At 44.4% G+C, this 26,279-nt stretch overlaps 1 protein-coding gene across 4 annotated transcripts in view; it reads left to right on the forward strand.

Annotated features, from left to right (window-relative positions):
• Positions 1–26,279, forward strand: part of dmd (dystrophin) — a 441,564-nt gene that overhangs the window by 215,757 nt on the left and 199,528 nt on the right. For all 4 annotated transcript variants that reach the window (XM_083758765.1, XM_083758766.1, XM_083758767.1 and 1 more), the window contains exons 16-22: positions 1,402–1,509; positions 3,544–3,723; positions 8,070–8,287; positions 13,973–14,096; positions 18,338–18,416; positions 20,812–20,924; positions 22,621–22,749. In XM_083758765.1, coding sequence (XP_083614891.1) covers positions 1,402–1,509; positions 3,544–3,723; positions 8,070–8,287; positions 13,973–14,096; positions 18,338–18,416; positions 20,812–20,924; positions 22,621–22,749 — 951 coding nt within the window. The remainder of the gene's footprint in view (positions 1–1,401; positions 1,510–3,543; positions 3,724–8,069; positions 8,288–13,972; positions 14,097–18,337; positions 18,417–20,811; positions 20,925–22,620; positions 22,750–26,279) is intronic.

The raw sequence follows: 26,279 nt of genomic DNA on the forward strand, positions 1-26,279 counted from the left end.
TTCTTTATTATTTGTCTCCCGAGGAAGACATTTGTCTTAGACAAAGGGCATCAAGCGTAGCCCTTATGTCCATGTCTTAGACAAAGGGCATCAAGCGTAGCCCTTATGTCCATGTCTTAGACAAAGGGCATCAAGCGTAGCCCTTATGTCCATGTCTTAGACAAAGGGCATCAAGCGTAGCCCTTATGTCCATGTCTTAGACAAAGGGCATCAAGCGTAGCCCTTATGTCCATGTCGCCGCAGTGCAGCGCCAAATAACACCATGACTGTTGTGTTGTACACACACAGTTTTATCCATCAATTAGAAAAACTGCACACGAACGGACGGACAGACGGACATAGTGGCTGACCTTAGAGTATATATATTTATAGAGAAGGCACCCAGAGGAAATCTTGAGGCGAAATGGACATAGTGGCCGAATTAAGGTATTGCAGCCTGGCCCCAAACACATGAACGCGCTGTCCGTTGACTGTCATTGTACACGTTCACGACGGACGACGCTCGTGCGCGTTCAACGGCAGCGCGTTCATGTGTTTGGGGCCACTCACCATTGCAATCCGTCCCAGAATGCACTCTGTTCCTACCAGGAAGGAGGAGTGAATCCGCCTCATGCGCTTTTGAGCAACTCAATGCAAGTGGATGGGAGGAGAACTCGGGTGTCTTCTCTATAGATATATATATACTCTATGGGGCAGACGGACACACACACACAGAGGGACGGATATGGAGCAAAACATTGTCTCGCCCACTCCTTCGGCCTGGAGGAGACAATTAAATCAGTCAAAAGTGTGTCCGGGGTCTAATATCAAACTGTGGGTTCTTAAAAAAAAAAACGTTATTGAGAATCACTGTAGGCTAGTAGTAGCCGGGTGTACATGTGTGTGCGTGCTTCCTTCATTAGCCAGATGTCGGCTGTAACAAGCAGGCTGATAGAATGAACCTCTCCGGTGCTGTTCGTTACCACAGCTGCTGGCCACAGCCTCTGAGACCGCTCACTAATAATGGATTACCAGCCAGGACTATACCTCCTGTTCACTGATCCCCCCCCCCCCCCATAGCTGCTATTAATCACCACGAGCTTTAGGTTTTTACAATGCGCGGGAAATGAAAAAGAAATATGCATATAATAAGCAATATTAAGGTTCGTTGCAGAAAACGCATCTGAGATGATATTGTGAAACTATTTTGCCTAATGCTATATGTCACTCTCCTCCCCTCCCCTCCCTTCTCCCCTTCCCTATTGTCCTGTCCTGTCCTGTCCTGTCCTGTCCTGTCCTGTCCTGTCCTGTCCTGTCCTGTCCTGTCCTGTCCTGTCCTGTCCTGTCCTGTCCTGTCCTGTCCTGTCCTGTCCTGTCCTGTCCTGTCCTGTCCTGTCCTGTCCTGTCCTGTCCTGTCTATAGGTTCTGTTTGACTCATGGCTGTGTAACAAGGAGGAGCAGGTGCGCTCCATTAAGACGACCAACATGAAGGATCAGGTGGAGATGGTCGCCTGCCTCCGCAAACTGGCGGTAAGACTCCCTATAGTGTTCCTAACACGAATAACGTGTTCCTTCCATGCGCTACGTCCAACCAGGGAAACTCCCCCCTGTCAGGTGTAAAGGAGCAACTTGGACACTCAGGCATGAAGGAAGCATGAGTTAAGTCCGTTGCTCTCCCCAGGTTGGCGGAGGGTGTGTAGAGCCCAGGATCACATTAGATAATTGACACACAGGGGTGAAAATGGGTTACAAAATCGTGAGATAAACATTATTTAAAAAAAAAAAGGAGAAAAAAAAGAAAACTGTCTGGATGTATAAAAGACATTTTTAGAATCTGATCTCAGGTCAGAATGGAAAACGAGTCCAAACATACGCAGCTGCTGCACTTTGCTTACACAAAGAAATATACCAACAAATGCCAGGATATTAACCCACGGCAAACAAACGCGATCGCGTCACCCCCCTGTACTCATCTCTCTACACTGGCTGTACACATGGCAGATCTACGATAGAGACTCGGGAGTAGAGTCGCTGCTTCTTCTGCCTGGAAAGGAGCCAGCTTAAGGTGGTTCTGGTTTAGATGCCTCTCGGGTGTCTCCCTATAGAGCGTCGCAGTCCCTCCCCCTTTCAGAACGACGAGTGGCCCAGGAAATAAATCCCAATGCATTTCTTAAAGTATTTATATAAAGACAGTTATGCCGCGGACAAAGCCAACTCGGATGGTGACAAATCATGACAATGAACACAATGTTTTGGGCCGATCAAATAATCTATAAGAAGAACAACAAAACAAATTGTGTTGTCTCCTGCCTTTATTTTCTTCTTTCTAATGATTTGATCGGCCCAAAACATTGTGTTCATTGTCATGATTTGTCACGATCCGAGTTGGCTTTGTCCGCGGCGTAACCGTCTTTAAGTAAATACTTTAAGAAATGCCTATATGAGGAAAATGAACGGCGATTTCTTTTCCGGGTCTCTCGAGGGGGCGGGACTGCGACACTCTATAGGGAGGTCCTCGAGGCACGTCCCACATGGTGCAGACCGAGGGTATAGTTGGGGGAAATACGTCGACTCACTGGCCTTGGAACGTCTCGGGATCCCCCCCAGGAGGAAGTCACTGATGTTGCTCTGGAGAGGGAAGTCTCCACTCTGGTGGAGCTGTTTCCCCCGCGACCCGACTACGGATAAGCGGTTGAAGACGGGTGGATGGATCTGATTTTAAAGTGTTACTTCTAAACTATACAAAATATGACACAACATAGCTATAGCCTCCAATCTAACATCCCTATAGTCAAACGTATATACTCCAGTTGGGTCCATATACGATCACCCTTTTGGTGTTAGCATTATGTTATGCTTTAGCTATTGAAAAATAGCAGATCTACAAGCTCATAGCGCGCCACCGAGTGGCGCGCTACGAGCTTGTAGGTCTGCTATTAAAAAAAAAAAAGAAGAACGACTGACACATATAGAAACATAGCTTTTTCAGAAAACCGTCAGGATTTAGAAGACGGCAGCAGGTGGCAGAGCTTTCTCCTATCAAGCCCCTTGTCTCTGGAATCCATCCAAATCCCACATGCTGTTCAAGAATGGACTGAAAACACACCGTTTTGCATCGGCCTTTAGTTTGACCTCACCTAGTCTGAACAAAGCACTGCAGTACTGCAGTCATCCAGCTCATAGTTTTAGGCGAACGTTAAATTCCATAATGTTTCGTCCTAGTGTCTGCGCAAATAGACAAAGTCTCTATTTTATGTCGCGATGACGTGCGATGATACGAGCGCCCCTCGCTATACACAGGGATGTGATTTTTATTTATTATCTTAAATTGTTTTTTATGTGATCTGTACGCATGACTTTATTTACCTCTGAGACTGAAAACGTAGGCGTTTCGGCCGGTCTGGCCTTCCTCAGCGTTTGTGACAAGATAACAGGACGTGTGGTATTCATGCATGAGCATGAGATCAATCAATCAATCAATCAACAGTAATTGAACACAGGTGTAATTTAACACAGGTGTAATAATTCTGAATGGACCTTACTGTGACTCTCTCTCTCTCTCAGACGCTGAAGGGGGAGATCGAGCTGAAGCGCTCCAGCATGGACAGACTGTGCAGCCTGAGTCAGGACCTGCTGTCCAGCGTGAAGAACAAAGACATGGCCGCCAAGCTGGAGGCGCGGCTGGACAGCCTGGCCCAGCGCTACGGACGCCTGCTGCAGGGCCTGGAGCTCAGCAACGCACAGGTACACGCACACACACACACACACACACACACACACGCACGCACGCACGCACGCACGCACGCACGCACGCACGCACGCACGCACGCACGCACGCACGCACGCACGCACACACGCACACACACACGCACACACGCACGCACGCACGCACACACACACGCACTCACACGCACACGCACACACACAACACACTAGTCACGTGTGGCCAGACCAAATTTCCAGATGCTTCCGTCATATACGCGAGACTATACACACTATAGGGCTGTCCCAGACTAAGGATTTAGCCCATTCTGACCTGAGATCAGATTCATACGAGGTTTCCCACTGGACACACACACTGGTCTGATTAACCCATTCTGACCTGAGATCAGATTCTAAAAAATGTCAGTCGTTCTTTGATTTTTCAAAAATAGCAGACCTACAAGCTCGTATCACGCCACTCGGTGGCGCGATATGAGCTTGTAGATCTGCTATTTTTAAATAGCTAAAGCACGACACGATGCTGACACCAAAATGGGTTCCCGTTCAGAATGGGTTTTAATGTCTGATTTTGCATATACATGCTTGATATATACAGTATATTATTTTGTTAATTAATATAACAAATTAGGCCAATATCCAAGTTGAATGATGCAACAAAATACAGATCCACTAAGAGATTGGTAGTGGACTAAGACACCCTCGATCGATTAGTCGACTATTCGACTTAAGGTCCTACTACACAGTGTATTTTTGATTAATTCAGTACAATACACCACAATGGAAAGAATACATTGTTGCTTTATGGCACCTTTTGTGATAACGGTACGTACATACTGTACGTAAATCTTTTCCCCAAAGATACAGTGCTGTATGTCACGAGGAAAAACCGGAGAGAAGATTTGTTTCCATTATAGGACAGACTGAAAATATCTTTCATACGTTATGGCGTTTAATCCATTCTGAACGGGAATCCATTTTGCAGATCTACAAGCTCATACGAGCTTGTAGGTCTGCTATTTTAGAAAAATCGAAGAACGACTGACATTTTTAGAATCTGATCTCAGGTCAGAATGGGTTAATCAGACCAGTGTGTGTCCAGTGGAAACCTCGTATGAATCTGATCTCAGGTCAGAATGGGTTAACCAAAATGAAACCCATATAGAATTATTATTCCGGGGGGAACATTCACAATCACTAAGAATAGCAGAACGCCACCAGGTACAGTTCAACTATACACCAAGTATAGAGGGTCAAAGTGGATAAACTGAACTTACGGAAGTGACACTGATGAATTCCAGATATTATCCAAGTATTCTCAGGCACCCCTGGACTTGTGCCAAGGCACCCGAGGGTGCCCTGGCACCCTCTTTGATAAGCCCTGCTCTAAATGTCTCATCTCCAACCTGAATCTAATCGTAATGCTAGCACTGTCTAAAAAATATATTCTTATATATATTCTTATTATAACGGTATATGTTGGAACCATAAATGAACCGTTACTATATTCCTGGTGACATTTGGTCCTCACTAGTGTAGTAATTCACACACACGCACGCGCACACACACACGCACACACACACACACGCACACACACACACACACACACACTCTCACACACACACACACACATAAGCGCGGAAAGACAAATGTCAGTGCGGCAAGTGAACTGAAGTGTTTTCTGTCTAATCATGTTTGTTTTTATTGATGTAATTAATCCATATTTCCATGTCTAATCAAGTTATCTTTTCTTCCATGAAAATGCACGCACGCACGCACACACACACACATGCATGCACGCACGCGGTACAAAACACTCACACGTGTGCACACAGTGTGAAAGAGAAATGTCAGTACTGCAGATAACTGCGGCTAAGTGAACTGAAGTGTTTTTTATCTAATCATGTTTGTTTTTATTGATGTAATTAATCCATATTTTCATGTTTAATCAAGTCTTCTCAGTTCTCTCTCTCTCGCGCGCGCGCGCACACACACACACACACACACACACACACACACACACACACACACACACACACACACACACACACACACACACACACACACACTCAATGAAAACACTTCATACATACTTTCTTTATTAAAGAAGACAAAAATACACACACACACACACACACACACACCTGTTACAAAACACAAAGTAGAGTATATATTTAAAATCGTCACCTAGGCCTCTATACCTACAGTTTCAGCGTATAAAAAAATAATGCTGACAAGGCATTAAAATAATTTCTTAATCATTTTGTTTCCCCTGTTCCCCTGTTGTTTTTTTAATTATTATTCCATTGCTCGATGGCTTTAAAAGAAAAGTGCAGATTGTGCAAAAGCCAGAGGTCTCGTTTAGAATGGACCTTGAAACTAGCCAGGGCTCATTTTCTCTGAGAGGAGTATAGAGTATATAGACTGGTGTAGAGCGCAGCTCTTCGCACTGAAGGAGCAGTATATTTATGCACTGAACGTCACAACACAAAATTAAACTGTCAAAGCTCAACATTGTATTTATTGGATAAGTACATCACAATAATGAGGCTGTCCATCTAGAACTTCCAGGGCTTGTTTATGACGTATTATTAATATATATATATATTTTTTTTTAAAGGTTAAACATTTAAGCCTAAATTCAGAATGTATATTTATATATTTAGCATTTTGTTACCCCTCTATCAGCCACTATATCATTTTGCCGGGTGTTTTCCCAAAGAAAGGCACGCCACGTCCCCCTGGCTGTATTTTTGTTTTTGTTGACATTCATCCCTTGGCACGGAGGCCTCTGTCTGTTGGGGGGGGGGGGGGATCAATTAAGATAATTGATCCCTTTAACTTCAACGAGGCTGTTCACTGAGTTGATTGACTGAGCCATACAAGTGTCTATGCTCGTTAGTATTCTCCTGAATCATTGAATGCATCTGTTTTTCAAGCAGGACACAAATGCAAGTCGAGTCTTTATTCAAACAAAGACCTGCAGTAGCGCAACACTAGCACACATACAACAGACTTGGAACCCAGGTGACAATACAATAATCCAACAGAGAACATAACCAAACACGGGGCTTAACTATAGGCACAAGATTAACAGGACACAGGCGAACTCAAATCAAATCAACACAAGGATTGGCTGAGGGGAAAACAAGACACAGGTGAAACAAAGAACCAACAATCAGGGAAGGTGAGACAAGGCAGTTAACTACTACAAAGGAGGACAGGAAACACAAAAGCATCACTTCAAAATAAGATTCAGGAACACCAAACACAACACAAGGAAGGCAGATCCTGACAGCAGCAAAGGCAGCAACCACTTTGATACCTGTCAGAGGGGAGGGGGGAGTGTGTGCACACATGTAGAAATGTTGCCTATATTACCTTTAAGTGGTTGAAAAAGCATGTTGGATAATGAAAGAGCAGTGTCAGTATGGCAGATATGTGTGAGTATCTCTCTAATGATGTTTGTTTTCAGTGATTTAATTGAATTAATCTACATATTCATGATTAATCAAGTGCTCTTTTCTTCCGCGAACACCCACACACATCTACTTTAATGCTCAGTTAACGCATGCACGCACGCACGCACGCACGCACGCACGAGTGAGCTCGCGTGGACACACACACGCACATAAACATCTACTTAAACTCAATGAAAACTCAATGAAGACACTTCAACCAGCTTCCTTTATTAAAAAAAAAAGACTGCAACAAGCACGCACAAAGAGAAATCGACAGGAAAAGGCAGATAGGATATTTCACACTCGTTCCAATGCACACGCACACACCATTTAATGCTTGCTTAACATTGGCTTTGAGTATCCCTTAATCGCTCTCCTACGTATATATCTGATTTACATACAGAAAAGATTGTGTGTTGCGCGCCCACACACACACACACACACGCACACGCACACACACGCACGCACACACACACTGGGATGAGACACCTTGGTTTATCTACTGTATTTCTTGGCATGATTCATGATTTGATGCAGGTGATCTTTGAATCTTTGACTCAGCATCTCAGAAGGACATTCTGTGGTGTGTGTGTGTGTGTGTGTGTGTGTGTGTGTGTGTGTGTGTGTGTGTGTGTGTGTGTGTGTGTGTGTGTGTGTGTGTGTGTGTGTGTGTGCGTGCGTGTGCATGTGTGTGTGTGTGTGTGTGTGTGTGTGCGCGTGTGTGTGCGTGTGTGTGCGTGTGTGCACGCACGCGCTGGTATTTAGTTTTATGTGATTGATGTAATCTTGCCAGAACATTGCAAGCTGAAATATACTTGTGTTTCTGTCCATTCTAAAAAATAACTGTGTTCTGTGTGTGTGTGTGCGTGCGTGTGTGCATGTGTGCGTGCGTGTGTGCGTGTGCGACAGATCTCGTCGGCGCTCAGCGCGGCCCAGCAGTGCGAGCTCACCCTCACCCAGTCGGTGAGCGCGTCCCAGTCGGTGACGGCCGTCGTCACCAAGGTGACCACGACGCGGGAGAAGGTGAGGCCGGCGCCCTCGCCCGAGAGCCCCCGCCGCGTGCCCCGAGAGTCCCCGCCGCCGCAGAAGAAGAGACAAATGGCCGTGGACTCCGAGCTCAGGAAAAGGTGTGTGTGTGTGTGTGTGTGTGTGTGTGTACTTGGTCGTACTCGCTATAGGGGTCAAGTGTCCCCACAAGTGGTTGGAATCATTCCTTCCACGCGTTATGTCCAACCCGGGGAAACCCCCCCCCCTGTCAGGTGAAAAGAAGCGTCATGGTCACCTCATGCATAGAAAGGAAGCATGAGGTCCGTTGCTCTCCCCAGGTCGGCATGAGGGAGTCAGTGTATAGCGCCCAGTATTATATACATAATAGACAATTGACGGGTGGAAAAAAATAGGTTTACAAAAAGGCTGCTGCGGGCTGCTGAGCCAGCCGGACGGCGTGCAAGCTCGTATCGCGCCACTCGGTGGCGCGATATGAGCTTGTAGATCTGCTATTCTGCTATTGAGCTTGTAGATCTGCTATTGCATAACATGATGCAGACACCAAAATGGGTGCCCGGTCAGAATGGGTTAAAAAATGTCTTCAAAATCCTGACGGTTTTCTGAAATACCTCATGTCTCTGTATCAGTGGTGCTCAATATTTCATGTCAAGGACCCCAAGAATTATATGTAATACGCCTCCGCACCCCAGAATCAAAGAATTGAGTTAAAATGTTCACTCTGTAACAATATAATGTGACTAGATTTGATCGAGAGACTGTAATTGGATATTGTCATATGAAAGCAGGGAATCATATCTTCAAATGGACATATTGGTTGTTCAGTTTGACCCACCAGTTTTTGGAGATATGGCTTATAGAAAAAGGTCTTGCAGGAGTAGTGGAAAAAAGACCAAGCAGAGAAAATGGGCTTCAAACCTTTAGTTCAGTGATCTGTGACTTTAGGGGGCGCTGTTTTCCCTTCATTCCTCCATTATTCAACCAGCAGTGTTGCCATGTCTGCTTATTATAATTAGTTGGCCTTGTTTCTACAGAAAAATAATGCATAGGCCTACTGTACCAGTTGCAACTTGCGCGATGGCAGTCTGTACATCGCGTGGGGTCACATATATTCAAAGATTTGAGTCACATTTTCACGATTTAAAAAAAAATAGCAGACCTACAAGCTCATAGCGCGCCACTCGGTGGCGCGCTATGAGCTTGTAGATCTGCTCTCTCCCCATTTCCTGTCGGTATACTTTCAACTATCAATAAAAGCGGAAAAAGCCAAAAAAAAAAAAAAAAAAGGGTAGCTTATTTGAACATGCATGCTATTTGCTCATTTGACATTTTCCTCTTAAGCAAAATGGTTGTTTATGGTAACAACCCCCGCCCCAACATTTGGGTTGTTTTGAGGTTAGGATTGGGGTTATATATAGTATAGGACGAGTCATACATGTGATGCTTTTGGTTACGATAAACAAAACATTTAAACATTTTAAAATGGCTTTCATCTCCCAAATTATGTTGGGGTGTGTGTGTGTGTGTGTGTGTGTGTGTGTGTGTGTGTGTGTGTGTGTGTGTGTGTGTGTGTGTGTGTGTGTGTGTGTGTGTGTGTGCACGTGCGTGTGTGCCTGCGTGCAATCAGCAATGTGCGCTGCTCCATCATCATCAAGGAAGTCATTTAGAGTGTTATGCTCTATGGAAATAGTGTCTTTCTAATGACACATGGATGGCTCCAAATGACTATCACATCGTCGCTGTCAGGACCAAACCTCTTATCTCCATCTGAACTGTTTTTGGTTAACCCATTCTGACCTGAGATCAGATTCTAAAAATCTCTTCTACATCCTGACAGTTTTCTGAAAAAGCCATGCTTCTATGTCAGTCAAAAATAGCAGATCTGGCCCAGGCCATAGCGTAATGGTCTGGGCACCGGACTGGTGATCCAGTCGCGGTGTGCCGCGGGTTCGACTCCCGGACCCGACACGGCCTTTACCGCATGTCATCCCCCCATCTCTCTCCCGTTTCCTGTCAGCCTACTTTCTATCCCTTAAAAAATCAATAAAGGCGTAAGCCACAAAAAAATATCTTAAAAAAAAAAAAAAAAAAATAGCAGATCTACAAGCTCGTAGCGCGCCACCGAGTGGCGCGCTACGAGCTTGTAGATCTGCTATTTTTCAATAGCTAAAGCATAACATAATGGGTTAACCCATTCAGGACGGGAACCCCTTTTAGCGTTTTATGCATTATGCTATACTTTAGCTATTGAAAAACAGCAGATCTACAAGCTCATGGCGCGGCACCGAGTGCCTCAGATCGAGCATGTGGACCCTGCTATACTTTTGCTACTTTAGAATTTGAATCACAGTTTCGGACACACAGTATGAGGTTTCCACCCGACAGAGACGAACGATGCTAATTGGATTTCACTGCACTTATTCAGTAAAATAATAAGTAGTCGCGTCCCAATTGAAAGTAATTTCTTATTAGAAGCGGTTTCCAGTGATTAAATTCCACCTGCTTTGCCCCCCCCCCCCCCCAACCCCCCCATCCTGACAAGAGCCTATCGATTATCTTCGTGGCATCCATTTATAAAACGCCTTCACCGGGGGAGAAGAGAGCGCAGCAAAACGGCAGAAGCCTGGAATCCTTAGCTCGTTAGCGTTTACGTTTGTGTCTATCGTTTTCCACTAGGCGACGTTAATTAATTTGCAAAGCTGTTTTATATTATCATGTAATAGCATATAGCTCTCAAGGACAACATAATGTGATGATCTGTTTGGTCTTCTGTCTGCTTTATATATAAACATAATGACTTTCCTCTTCTCCCCCCCGGATTTGAACCCGGCTTTCTAATGCAAAGTGCTGACATATTTACCATTGAGCTAATAGAGCATAAATGATGCCTGCTTGCTCAGGGGATGAATTGAATCTTGAGCATCCTGTCAAAATTCGTGTCACATGGGTGTGTCTGGGTGACACATGACCTTTGACACAATCTAAATAGTCTCAATAGAAGACCGTGGGAGCCCCATTGTATACGTTATATTGTGTTAACAAACTAAGCGTCCCTATTCTGGGAAGGAACTTTAGCCCAAAACAGCGTTTAGGTAACATCTATGAACTCAAAATACAATTGTTCAAAATGTCCGTCTGTGCGTCCGTCCATCCATCCATCCACCATTCAGCTTCATGCATCCCTTCCTGCTGTCTCACCTCAGCAGGTACGTCTTGGTGTCCCTGATGGTCGTGTGTTCAGAAACCGTCCTTACAACTGGCATTAGCGTGTGTTCCTAAAATACTACATCCTGTACCGTCCATAACCCATTCTGACCTGAGATCAGATTCATACGAGGTTTTCCACTGTACAACACACTGGTCTGATTTAACCCATTCTGACCTGAGATCAGATTCTAAAAATGTCAGTCGTTCTTCGATTTTTCAAAAAATAGCAGACCTACAAGCTCGTAGCGCGCCACTCGGTGGCGCGCTATGAGCTTGTAGATCTGCTATTTTTCAATAGCTAAAGCACGACATGATGCCAACACCAAAATGGGTTCCCGTTCAGAATGGGTTCAAAGTATCAATATGCCTGCTGTATTGAAAAAGAGCGGAATTCAAAAAGGTACTTTTGTAAAAGTACAAAGATCGTGGCATCAAAATGTACCTTCAAGTACCAAGGTTATACTCATTAGTGCTGAATGTCCCATTTTCAATCTTCTGAAAATAGAAGATCGCGACGCACTGTGCGCTTGTAGATCTGCTATTTTCAAATGACCGAAATGGCCTGAAGTGGTTAATGTAAATGTTGTTTTTTTTTGTATACAGATGTATGCTTACTTACAATTAGCAGCAGTATAGTTAAACGAGGAGATTGTGTGCGCATCTGGTGTCTGGATTTAGGACCGTTGCTGGATTGAACAATTTAAATACCGTTTTTCCAAAAAAGAACAGATGTGCAGTTATACAATAATGCTAAAATTGTTATAACACAAAAAGCCCCGGATAACAAAGCAAAGTTAAACAGACAAGTGAAACTATTTATGGTTTAACCTCTCAAACAAAATGTTTGTATTAATATAGCATTTAACGTGCAACGTTAAATGAAAAAATATATATATTCACTTTCAAGTGTTCATCATCAGTTGACACATGTTAATGCCAGATGTAAATGGTTTCTGGACAAACAGTATCTGGACACAGCATTGGTAAGTTGCAGAAGTCCTGTATAGGCCCGGCTCGGGTTCTCAATGTGAGGTCCGAGGAACCCCTGGGTGTGCCCGGGAACAAAGTAGGCCCTGTTCCAATTTGCCATTTAGCATTAAAGGAGAATTCCGGACCAGCGTTTTCCTTACCTGTAATCTGATTACTATAGAGGCAAGAAAAAGGAGAAAAAACAACTCTCTGTCCAGAACGCACCGCAGCTCAGAGCCGGGTCTCGGGCTCGTTCGTCCTTTTTTCCAGAAGCCCCTTTGGGACAAAACATCGTATATTGGTCATTATGAAAAAGAGATAATAATTTTCAAAATAAGCGATTTTAAAGGTTTTATGACATTCATTTTCATTTATTTTTCTTTTTTCTTTTAGGTTTTATGACCTCAATTACACCCAAAAAACCTGAACTTTGAACATTCAGTGGATTTTCTGTGGTCTGAAGTTTTCTTTGGGTTTTTTGGGGCCTTTTGAGCTACAATGAAAACAGGCAACACAGTGAAACAGTGACATCTGCTGGCAAATCCCATTGACATATATGGGATTTGCAGTAAGTGATGTCACTTACTGCCGGCAAATCAGAGCACCTGTTTGAGCCAGAAAACCCCAGATCACAGAAAATCTACTGAATGTTAAAAGTTCATGTTTTTTGGGTGCAATTGAGATTAGAAAACCTAAAAAAAAAACAAGAACAATTCCAAAACCTTTTTTTTAATGTCACAATCCCTTTAATACGAGCTGCAGTGCGCTCAGCTTGGAGTCATGTGATTGTTCGACCTGTGCCACGCTATAATAACATAAGATTACAGTAAGAAAAGGGTTAATCCGGAGTCCTTTAACCGTGGCGTATTTATGTTTGTGTTTGTTTATTTATTTATTTATTGTCTGTATGTACGCATCAACCCGAGCAAAATGATGTCCCCTTGTGTATATTAAAAAGGACATCTCTAATCTAATCTAGCTGTCACTGTGGTAGACTGTTGCGTAAAATATTTAAAGTCTGTCTTGCGTGTTTTGTGTGTGTGTGTGTGTGTGTATGTATGTATGTGTTCTGCAGTCGTCAGACATTGTGACGTAGACGGTCTTGTCGAAATGTTGTAAAATAAATAAGAAATAAATGTAGCTTGAAATAGGCAATCTCAAGAAAACGTGTCTTTTGGCTGGAAACCTTGCATGTCCAAAACTGTTCATTTGCGAGATTCAAATTTGAAAAAAAAAGTATCAGACCTGCACGCTTAACCCATTATTTGACCTGAGATCAGATTAAAAAAACGTCATCTACATCCTGACAGTTTTTTTTAAATATCGTATCGCGCCACTCGGTGGCCCGCTATGAGCTTGTAGATCTGCTATTTTTCAATAGCTAAAGCATAGCATAATGCTAACACCAAAAGGGGTTCCCGCCCCAAAATGGGTTAAAGCGCATCGCTTCGATACTTTCGCTTTTGCGAGACACGGCGGTGCGATCGAGTATAGGGCGTCAATATTTACGAAAACAAACGCGAAATGTCAGAATATGGAGATGAGAGGTTAATGCCCGACGGCAACAAAACGCAATACCAATGTTGTGTGTGTGTGTGTGTGTGCGTGTGTGCGTGCGCGTGCCCCCTCAGGTTCGACGTGGACTTCACGGAGGTGCACAGCTACATGACGCGCGGCGAGGCGCTCCTGCAGAGCCCCGAGTTCTCGGTGTCGCGGAAGGAGGGTAGCATCCAGGAGCTCTACGACAAAGTGCTGGTAAGACACGCCTCGTCTTGCACTGGAGAGACTAATAATCAGGGACAGTGGCGTGCACAGATAGACACTAGGGGGTGCTAGAGCAAGGTGGAAACACTAGGCTAATCACAGCACAGGTGGACAAGGCAGGCAAACAGTAACAAGACAGACAGGAAACATTAAGAACAATTCTACAAAATAAAAGCACACAAGGGTAAAGCAAAACTCAAACAGGAACTAGGAAAACAAGAACACAATACTTCATAAAAGTAACATAAAAATCAGAGGAACACAACAGAAAAGTAAAACACAAACCATAACTGGAAAACATGAAAACCAACACATGTCACGGATCGTGACAGTACCTCCCTCTTAAGGAATGGCTTCCAGACATTCCTCAACATTGTCCAGAACATAAGCAGGGTGGGTGGCGGGGGTCTGGAAGGAGGGCCCAGGGGCTACAAAAAAAACAAAAAAAAACAAGGCGGATACAGCCATAGGGGATTCAAACAGAACGTCAACGGGGAAGGCTGGCAAGAGTTTACATGAGTCGGTGGCAAGGACAGCCGCCGGGGGCTTAGGTGGACGTTGGCGGGGACAGTGGGCATGATCTCAGGTGGGATGTCAGCGGGGACAGCCGACAGGGACACAGGAGGGACGTCGGCGGGGCAGCCGACAAGGACTCAGGGATGACAGGCGGGACATCAGTGATGACAGCTGATGATGGCGCTGAGGGCACAGGCAGGTTGTCTAAGTTGACGGCTGGCGAGGGCTCTGGCAAGTCGTCGGCTGACGACGGTCCAGAGGGCACACGCTGGTCATCGACGTAGTCGGCTGGCGAGGCCTCCGGCAGGTCATCAGCTGGTGCAGCCACAGAAGTCTCCGGCAGGACAGGTATGGAGTCAGCGGGAACAGCCGCCGAGGCATGAGACAGGACAGGTGGGATGTTGGCGGGGATGGCCAACAAGACACTAGGCAGGACATCAGCTGACGAGAATTCAAACAGAACGACTGCAGGGACCGCAGGCGAGAATTCAGACAGAACGTCAGGGGATGAGAACTCAAACGGGACATCAGGTGACGAGAATTCAAACAGAACGTCGGCAGACAAGAATTCAGACAGAACGTCAGGTGATGATTCAGGCAGGGCGTTGGGCAGCACGGCCAACCAGGGTCCAGGTGTGATGTTGGCAGGAACGGCCGACAAGGCATCAGTTAAGGCGTCGGCAGCGCTGGGCAGTGAGACACACTGGATGCTGGACAGTGGGGAGTGATGGTGGCGTCGGGAGCCACGAGGATCACGCCCCCTCCTGGAGGACCGCTGGTTCACTCCGAATGAGGCCAAGTGAGACACCACAAAAGAAGGTTGTGTCTCACCATAGGCCAGTTGGAGGAATGCAGGATACGGGCAGGCAGACTGGAGGGCCACAAACCCAGGTCTGATAGACCGGGGCATGGCCTGGACAGTAGCAGACCATGGATTGTCTGCCATGGCAGTTGGTCTACTTGGCTGGCTCCAGACTAGCATACTTAAAAAAACAGGAAAAACAACCTCTCTCCGCTGGGTCCAAAATGGCTAGTTCATTCTGTCACGGTTCAAGTCAGGAGAGTTTGTAGGACCCAAATGCAGGAGGAGGCAGAGGCAGAGCAGGTCATTTCAAAAGGTTTAATAACTCAAAAGAACTATAGAATACAAACAAAAACACTGGAAGCACAAAAGGTGTCAAGACAAGACACACGCAACATACCACAATGAACTAGCAAGGAAACACTGGGATCAGGGGGGGTATAAATACACAAGGGCACAGGTGAACAACACTGTGATAGGCTGGGGAATAAACAGGACAAGGTGGAAACACTAGGCTAATCACAGCACAGGTGGACAAGGCAGGCAAACAGTAACAAGACAGACAGGAAACATTAAGAACAATTCTACAAAATAAAAGCACACAAGGGTAAAGCAAAACTCAAACAGGAACTAGGAAAACAAGAACACAATACTTCATAAAAGTAACATAAAAATCAGAGGAACACAACAGAAAAGTAAAACACAAACCATAACTGGAAAACATGAAAACCAACACATGTCACGGATCGTGACACTATTAGGATTTAGAAGCCTTTTTCTTGAATCGATATCAGTCCAAAATGGGTTAACCCATTTTGGGGGGCGGGAACCCCTTTTGGTGTTTTAAACATTATGTTATAATTTAGCTATTGAAAAAAATTGCAGATCTACAAGCTTATACGAGCTTGTAGGTCTGCTATTTTTGAAAAATCGAAGAGCGACTGACATAGAAACATAGCTTTTTCAGAAAACTGTCAGGATGTAGAAGACGTTTATAGAATCTGATCTCAGGTCAGAATGAAAACTGTCAGGATGTAGAAGACGTTTATAGAATCTGATCTCAGGTCAGAATGAAAACTGTCAGGATGTAGAAGACGTTTATAGAATCTGATCTCAGGTCAGAATGGGTTAAGTCACATCTTTCCACATGACAGAATTCCCAGTGGTCGAGTATTTCCAGTTTCCAATATACTTTTACTTCTACTCCACTCCACTACCATCTAACTTATGGGGCAAATATTGTACTTTTACTCCACTGCAATTATTTGAAAAACTTTAGTCATAATAGTTACTTTTGATTATTATTACAAAACATGCATTAATAACATGCATTAACCCAGTATCGCAAATATGCTATTTTCAAAAAGAAATTATACATTTGAAAACTTGTGAAATGGGACCTTTTGCATAATGAGTACTTTCTACACTTTGGTACTTTATTAAGTACATTTTGATACCATTACTTTTGTACTTTCAGTCAAGAATTCCGGACTTTTACTTATAGTGATACTTTTTGACCCTGTAAAACCCAGCGTTGCTTTTCGGTAACAATTTTATTTTAATTAATTACTTTTTTTTTTTTTTTTTTTTTATGTTCTATTTTCACTACAAAGTAGTAGTAAGGTTGAAATCTCTTTTTTGCAAGTACAAATATATCCGGGTCTTACAGGGTTAAGAATACTTTTTTACACCACTTAAAGTTCCCCTTTCACGCAAACCCCAGTGTCCCTGAGATTTGGGGCTGTGTTTTGCGTGTCTTATTACTTAACTTAAGACCTGGTCAATGCTCTTTGGCCACTCAGAATAGCCAAATGGCATTGATCACGCCTCCAGGTCTTAAGTTAAGTAATAAGACCTGGTACTTAAGACACGCAAAATACAGCCCTTGGTGTGTAGTGACAAACAGGAGCTGACCAATTAGGAACTGTATACATGCAGTACAGAATATCGTCTCATGTTCGAATGGGCCTCACATGTCCAAAACTGTTACTTTTCAGGAGTCAAATTCAACAATAGCAGATCTACAAGCTTTCAAGCTTGTAGATCTTGATCTTGATACTTTTGATGCTCGTGTGATGACTGTTTCCTTGCCAGCCATCTCTGCTCCTCTATTTGTTTTTCTTCTGTCTGTTGTTTTACTACTCACTCTCGGTCTCTCTCTCTCGTCTTCTCTGTGCCTCCTTCAGGCCATATTTCACTGTTTTGTACTCTGTTGGAGATTGGCATCGTTATGGAGAGGCCGTTACTAAACAGATGGTTAGAATCGTGTTTCATGTATGGGAGAAAGAAGGAAAAACAAAAGTAGATTGCTGAATTTCCTTTTTGGAACGGGCAATTAAAGTTGGCAATTTTGTCCAAGTAGGAAAGAAAACAAATATGGATGGCATAATGTAGGTGTGACTGTTGTCTGTTACTAACGCACAAGTTTCGTTTTGAGTATGAAAATAGTTTTTGGGACTATGAAGGTGTGCTTTTACAGTCTACGGCAGATGACATGAAAATCACTCTGAGAAAATCAAAACAAAAGAAGCACAATTGTGACAGATGGCCCTATCTTGGATACTCCCTTATCCCTAAACATATTTGCCATATTTTACTATCTTGGAAAAAAAACATTTTAAAATAGTTCAACGAGCCGATCTACATCCACACAATGTGAGCTTGTAGATCGACTATTGGCGGTGGCGCAATTATAGGCTGATGCGGCGATGTGTTGTAGTTTGTGTCTGGATCGTGTGAAGGGATGTCGCAAACACTTTGACATGAATAAAGGAGTTGTTAAAAGTAAAAACAATCTCTCTGTGTCTCTCTCTCTCTCTGTGTGTGTGTCTCTCTCTCTCTGTGTGTGTCTCTCTCTCTCTCTCTCTCTCTCTCTCTCTCTCTCTCTCTCTCTCTCTCTCTCTCTCTCCTTCAGGCGATAGAAAGAGAGAGACCGGAGAAGTACAGGAAGCTCCAAGAGGCTACGCGCACGGCACAGACGCTCGTCGAGCAAGGTAACACACTCACACTCTCGTGCGCATAACCACGCACACACACACACACACACACACACACACACACACTTCCTTCCTCTCTCTCTCTCTCTCACTCTCTCTCTCCGTCTCTGTCTGTCCCCATGGCAACGCCTCTACCTGTCTGTCCCCACCCTCTCTCTCTCTCTCTCTCTCTCTCTCTCTCTCTCTCTCTCTCTCTCTCTCTCTCCCCCCCTCGTGTCTCCATAGTAACACAGGATGGAGAGAGGGAGAGACAAACGGAGAGAGAGAGAGACGGAAAGGGAGAGAGAAGGAATTGTACAGCAGAGAGAGAGAGAGAGAGAGAGATGTGGAGACAGGGAGAGGGAGACTGTGTGTGTGTGTGTGTGTGTGTGTGTGTGTGTGTGTGTGTGTGTGTGTGTGTGTGTGTGTGTGTGTGTGTGTGTGTGTGCGTGTGTGCGTGCGTGTGTGCGTGTGTGCGTGTGTGCGTGTGTGCGTGCGTGCGTGCGTGCGTGCGTGCGTGTGCGTGTCTAGGTGTCCTTGTGTCATTGTTGTGAGGTCTGAAAGGAGCCGAGTGCATATTTTTGTTTTTCATTACTCCGTCGTGTCTCCCCGTCTCACCTCTACCTTCACACCACATGCTCCCACATTGTGTGTGTGTGCGCGCGCGTGCGTGCATGTGAAGGGTGAGAGTAAACAAGTTGACAATAGAGAGAGGTTAAAAAGAAGAGTTGTATCTTTGTGTGTGTGTCTGTGCGTGCGTGAGTTAGAGAGAGAGAGAGAGAGAGAGAGAGAGAGAGAGAGAGAGAGAGAGAGAGAGAGAGAGAGAGAGTAAACAAGACAACGACAGAGAGGCTTAAAATCAAGTCTTGTTGTCTGTGTTTGTCTGTCTGCGTGCGTGCATGCGTGCTTGTGTGCGTGCATACGTGCGTGCTTGTGTGCGTGCGTGCGTGCGTGCTTGTCTGCGTGCGTGCGTGCTTGTGTGCGTGCGTGCGTGCGTGTTGGCTTGCAGTCTGTCAGCCAGTCATTAGAATTCCTGTGGTGTCCTTCAGTCGGCAACAGGCTGGCTTTGTTATGGAACCCTTGAGCAGGGCACTGAGACACTACTCCTATATATACCACACACTGCTGATCCTTTTAACCCATTCTGACCTGAGATCAGATTCATACGACGTTTCCACTGGACACACACTGGTCTGATGAACCCATTCTGACCTGAGATCAGATTCTAAAAATGTCAGTCGTTCTTCGATTTAAAAGAAAATAGATAAAGCATAACATGATGCTAACACCAAAATGGGTTCCCGTTCAGAATGGGTTAACGCGTTAATCAAGATTAATCAACTACAGAAAAAATGTATCGCGATTAACTACAGATAAATTAATCGCACCTTTTTGTTTCCCCCCATAATAAAGTTGTTTTTATTTGTTTTCTCATGCCCAGCCATGTAAAGCACATTTGAGTATTCATATACACACTGAAGACACTTTATATTATAGGCACTTGCTGCCTATATATATCCCCTGCCTATATATCACTGTTGGGATAAAACGCATTTTTCTATGGAGTTGTGTGCACTGGAAATAATAAAAAGTCCCCCCATTCTGTGTTGCCTATAGAACTGAAGGTCTTAAAAAAACAGTAACATTATGAAGTACATTTTTGTGATGTCACTGAGATGTACTTCATAATGTTACTGATTTTTTTTCAGACCTCCAGTTCTAGGCAACACAGAACGGGGGGGGGGGGGGGGGACTTTCTTATTATATCCACACAACAACTCTAAGGTATATTAATGACAGTAAAATGTTGAAAATGAGTGGAATCCCGTAGTCACTATTCACTGGGATACCAAAAACATTTGAAAAAAAGGTTTCTCACTGTTCTCGGGTTAAATATTGATATGCGATTAAAATGCGATTAATCAAATTAATTAACTACAATGCCTCTGATTAATTAGATAAAATGTTTTAACCGAGTCCCAGCTCTACTAATAATACAGCACAATACTTCTACCACACTGCTGATCCTTTTAACACGACAGCACAATGGAATACTTCTATTCACCGCCGACAAACACGACCGTGCAATAGAATATAGAAAGATACTTTACTTTCTTTTACAGTGCTGCGTCTTCTCTTCCTTCTGCTCCCCCCCCCCCCCTCCCTCACTGTCTCTCTGTCTTTGTCTCTCTCTCTCTGTCTGTCTCATGTCTCTCTATCTCTGAACGGTCGTCCCTCCCTCCCTCCCTGTGTATCTCTGTCTCTCTGTCTTTGTCTCTCTCTCTCTGTCTGTCTGTCTGTCTCATGTCTCTCTATCTCTGAACGGTCGTCCCTCCCTCCCTCCCTCCCTGTGTATTTATCTCTCTCTCTGTCTCTCTCTCTCTCTCTCTCTCCCCCTGTGTGTCTCTCCCAGAGGGGACCCGTGCGGAGGACATCAAGCAGGCGGCGGAGCAGCTCAACCAGCGCTGGACGGGCTTCTGTGCTCTGCTGGCAGAGCGGCTGGCCTGGCTGGCCTACCAGGCCAAGGTAAAGCACACATACCTGCAGGTAAATACTGTACCAGCACGCGCAACGCCAAGCCCCGTCCCGTAGGTGGCGCCATGCAGGGCTAGAAGCAAGTAAACCCGACTAGGAGAGAGAGAGCGGATGTCCGTCCGCACAACGCCTTGTAGATCCATACGAGCTGCTTGGGGGAGCTTGTAGGTTAAGGTTCGGCTGCTTTTGGGCTTGTAGATCTGATTTCTTTTTGTTGGTGTGGACCCGAAACACGCAGTCAAGGTACAGTTTGCAACTGAGAAACGTTTTGATAGCTAAAGGACCACTTCACCACTTTTCAACCTATCTTTGTATAATCGGTCCTCACTAATCGTCATGGTAATGGTAATTCTACTCGGGTCTGTGTCTCATAGGAGGGCTGTGGGCAGTTCAGGACCCCGTCCACCCGGGCCAGTGTCATCATCGGGTTTGTGTGAACTGCCCACAGCCCTCCTACTGTATGAGACACGGATTGAACAGAAAGTAATTGTGGTATTTTATCATGAACATAAGTGAGGACCAAGTGGCCGCAAGTGGACTCTGAAGTGGTCCTTTAAATTACCACTTCACCCATTTTCAACCTACCTTCATATAATTGGATTATGCTACTAAAATAAATAATAACTCAAAATTGTACTGGAGTACAGTAAATGTACTTGTACTGGTGAGGAGATTTGGCGTAGACGGTGAAGGTACAGTATTGCAACTATGATACTTTTTTTTTTTAAACTAAGTATAGAGGGTGCGTGAGTGGATAAGTTACCGGCCAAGTTGACATTTTGAAAGCGCCCCGCGGCCGGGGCTGTGGAAAAAAAGTGCCTTGCCCAGGTCGTAGGTTTGAATCCACGGCCGTGCATCAGGCCTTGCCGGATGTCTACACCAGCAGTAGGTCACCCCTGCAAATACCCCCCCCCCCCCCTCCCCCCCACTGCATTGTTACTTTTAAGCACCTTATGTCACATGACGGTCATACGTAAATATGCGACCAGATTTTCACCAGAGGAGAAAAAATGAATAATATTTATATTCTTTCCCAAAATGAGTTAATGGCACAGGCATGACTCTTCACATATACTAGAGCATGTCTGAAAATAAATATTAGAGCTGAAATCGACTATATGAAATAAATGCTTAAGCATGTAGCTAGGTGTAATGTCCACAGAAGTGCTTACTCTATAAGCCATATCTCCAAAACTGGTGGGTCAAACTGAACAACCAATATTGTCGATTTGAAGCTATCATTCCCTGCTTTCATATGACACGAAAAAAAAAATGAAAATTCAAAATAATCCAATGGCAGTCCCTCAGTAAAAATTTGGCCACATAATGTGCATCCTTCTCCCCCAAAGATACAGTATATGTCACGAGGACAACCTGAGAGATATTGTCCATTTCCGTGGACGCGGACTGAAAATAATAGTTATTGCCGACCACTTAAACCCCAGCAGCATCCCTATTCTGGGGGGGGGGGGGGGGGGGACATTCACCAAATCTAGCCGATCTACAAGCTCACAACAAGCTGTGCGCTTGTAGATCTGCTATATTTGGTGAAGAGAATCGAGAGAACGCACCAAGTAAAGCGCATGTGACATTGATAAAGTATGTTGAGGCACCCCTGGACTTCACGTATCGTAATACAAATGTGTGCGTGTGTGTGTGTGTGTGCGTGTGCGTGCGCTCTCTCCAGGTGCTGGCCTACTACAGCCTGTACGAGCAGTGCGAGCAGGCGGTCATCATCAGTGAGAACTGGCTCAAGGTGCAGGCGCCGCCCGCCTGCGAAGCCGAGCCCCTGAAGATACAGCTGGACCGCTGCAGGGTCAGTATGTGTCCGTGTGTCCTTTGTGTTTCCATTTAAAGGAAGCACGGCCAAGAAAGAAAGAGTTGTTTTGCTACCTGGCCTGAGCTTTGTATATCTGTCAGGTGTAGGTGAGGTAAGGACCCAAACGCAGGACAGCCAGGCATGTAGTGTTCAAAACCATGAATTGGTCATTTAATTCGGAAGACAGGTGAACATGAACCACTTAAAACAGACAGGATACAGGTGACAGGATACAATGACTCAACAAGGACTGACTGGGGAACAAGACTGATATACACATGAGGGTTAATTACAAAATGAGACACAGCTGGAGCAAACAAACAAAGAATACCAAGAAAACTAGACCAGGGAACAAAACATAGAACTGCAAGACCTAGACTGTACAATAAAATGACAAAAGTCTGTGACTGTGACAGTATAAGGTCACACCAATTCCATTTACACAACTTTAACATTGCCATTCCTGCTAGCTTGGCATTTGCCGGATTAGTATCATTGCGTAGATGTTGGTCTGGATCTTCGGTGTGGGAGATTTATTGCCAAGGTGGCGGTTTCACAAACGGATTCCAACGTCACAGCAAATAAGTCTCATTTTGAACAGTGCGGGCTCTTTGATTGGTCACCCACCAACTCTGGGGTGAGCGAAATGTAATTCAAACTGAGGAGTGCCAGACCAACCGATTTGATCTCCTGTGGCAGATTCGCCACAGAGACAGAGAGATTACCAGATCATTTTCAGGCCTGTTGAGAACTCTAAGCAGTAGTGACTCAGAGCCTCTGACTGATGACACAACAATCCTAATACTGTACCCCCCCCCCCCCCCCCCCCCCCGGGGAATCCGGGGCGTTACGCATAGAGATGAAGAGTAGCTTGCGGTGGCGTCATGTTGTGTTTTGACTTGTGTGTGTGTGTGTGTGTTCTGTCCTTCATCATGCCATCATGTCTGTTCACCTCAGCTCCTGGCTGTAAGTATCCACATACCGTATATGCATAACATACTGAACAGACATACTACTGTATATACCAGTGGCTTTCAACCCTTTTCATAATAGAAGGCCCTTCGGCATTTGAGCCACGGACCACCATTTGATGAGATTTAGCCTCTCAGACCCAAAAACGTGTTCTATACAAGCTCATAGCGCGCCACCGAGTGGCGCGCTACGAGCTCGTAGGTCTGCTATTTTTGAAAAATCGTGAAAATGTAGTGAAAATCTTCAACGTTTTTAACTCAAATCTTTGCTTCTGAGAGGGGGGTCCCTGTAACAACATATTTTAACTCAAATCTTTGCTTCTGAGAGGGGGGTCCCTGTAACAACATATTTTCAGATGGGGGTCAGCGGCCAAATACATATAATTTTGGGGGTCCTTTTAATAAAATATTTAGAACCACTGACACAGAAACATGAGGCTTTTCAGGAAACTGTCAGAATTTAGAAGAAATTTAAAAGAAATCGACGTCAGGCCTACATGGGTTAATGCATCTTGAAACGGCCGCATATTGAAGTCGCTTTCCAATTTCTATTATTTATTCATGTGCTTCGGTACACAAAATGTCTTCTAAATCCTAACAGTTTTCAGAAAAACCTATGTTTCTACAATATGTCAGTCTTGCTCAAACTATTCGACGTCAAGGACACCAGTATGAGTGCCATTAACAACACCAGTATGAGTGCTCATGGGGGGGGGGGGGGGGGAGTTGCACCACTCGGTTCACACGGGTGTGATTCTGAATAGCGAAAGTATAAAATAATGGTTAATGGTTAAAGTGGCTAAAATACAGCTACAATCTCAATTGACAATCTTAATGCGTTAAACACAATGCGTGGGACGTGCGTCTTTTAATCAGTTCTCATCAGTACACCAATCACCAGCTGGCCTCGGCTTCCCTCTTAGCAGCGATCCACGCTCATTAGCGATTATTTTCCGCCAAATACTTTCGCTCGCAATATCTATTCATGAGCTGCATTTATTTGGTGGTTCCTGATGAGAGGTGGCTCCCATATCTAAATATTTGATTTGTTTACACGTTCTTTGTTGTTGTCGTTGTAACCAAAGCCCCCACTGTGTGTGTGTGTGTGTGTGTGTGTGTGTGTGTGTGTGTGTGTGTGTGTGTGTGTGTGTGTGTGTGTGTGTGTGTGTGTGTGTGTGTGTGTGTGTGTGTGTGTGTGTGTGTGTGTGTGTGTGTGTGTGTGTGTGTGTGTGTTCTCGTGAGTACTGAATCACCAGCTCGATCGTGAGCTTTCATGTCGTCACTGTCGGCTGGAAACCTTGTATGTCCAGAAAGAGAGTGTTACTTTGCAAGAAATATAACAGAATTTTTTCAGAAACAAAAAATAATCGGAAATAGCCGATCTACAAGCTTGGCGCTGAGCTTCAAACTCCTGTTAAACTGGAGTTAGCTGTTAAAGGGATTGTGACATTAAAAAAAAAGGTTTTGGAATTGTTCTTGTTTTTTTTTAGGTTTTCTAATCTCAATTGCACCCAAAAAACATGTACTTTTAACATTCAGTAGATTTTCTGTGATCTGGGGTTTTCTGGCTCAAACAGGTGCTCTGATTTGCCGGCAGTAAGTGACATCACTTACTGCAAATCCCATATATGTCAATGGGATTTGCCAGCAGATGTCACTGTTTCACTGTGTTGCCTGTTTTCATTGTAGCTCAAAAGGCCCAAAAAAACCCAACTTCAGACCACAGAAAATCCACTGAATGTTCAAAGTTCAGGTTTTTTGGGTGTAATTGAGGTCATAAAAACTAAAAGAAAAAATAAAAAGAAATTAAAAAGAATGTCATAAAACCTTTAAAACTCCAGTTTAACCCTGTTAAACTGGAGTTAGCTGTTAAAACAGTCCCATGGTTGACTGATGCCTTCACAGTCCTTCTAATGCATGAGGGGGCCGTGCTTTTTTCATTGCTTCTTTCATTTATTTTATGATTTCTTTTCCTTTTTCCCAAAAATATTATTGCCTGAAGAAGGTCCAGAGGGAGCAAAACTTGTCTGGAGGGGAAACACTAAACCCAGAGTAAGACGTTCAAATGACCCCAGACAGACACTGAAAGTGAAATATCGCTTTAAGTGACGGATAAAAAAACAAGTTGAAACGAGGACGTTGAGGAGATACGAGCTTTCTTCCCGACAGCGTTGATATGTTAACGCGACGCAACTCAAAAGAGACGAGCTGTTTGTGAAGGATTAACAATTCCAAAGTGGTTTACATTTCTCTCTTCATGTTGTTTTACAAGCAGCTCTATGTGATGTGTATTGAGGATTTTGGCACAACACGGAATGTGACTGGCAAATGCCAGAAGGCAACATTTCTTTCTTAGCAGTGATCTGTCGTATTGTTCATACACATAATTTCCTTTCTTCGAAATGTCAGACGGAGAGCGAGTGACTCAGGCCTTTGAACCTGGACCACAGAACGAGCATGCGTCAATAACGTGTCATTTCTTTAGTCACAAATGTAACCGGCACGAGGTACTGTATATGAGTCAAGACGTTAAGGCTAAAAGGATACCACAAAAAT

The sequence above is a fragment of the Protomyctophum parallelum genome, assembly GCF_964188405.1.
Source record: "Protomyctophum parallelum genome assembly, chromosome: 23".
Classification (NCBI taxonomy): domain Eukaryota; kingdom Metazoa; phylum Chordata; class Actinopteri; order Myctophiformes; family Myctophidae; genus Protomyctophum; species Protomyctophum parallelum.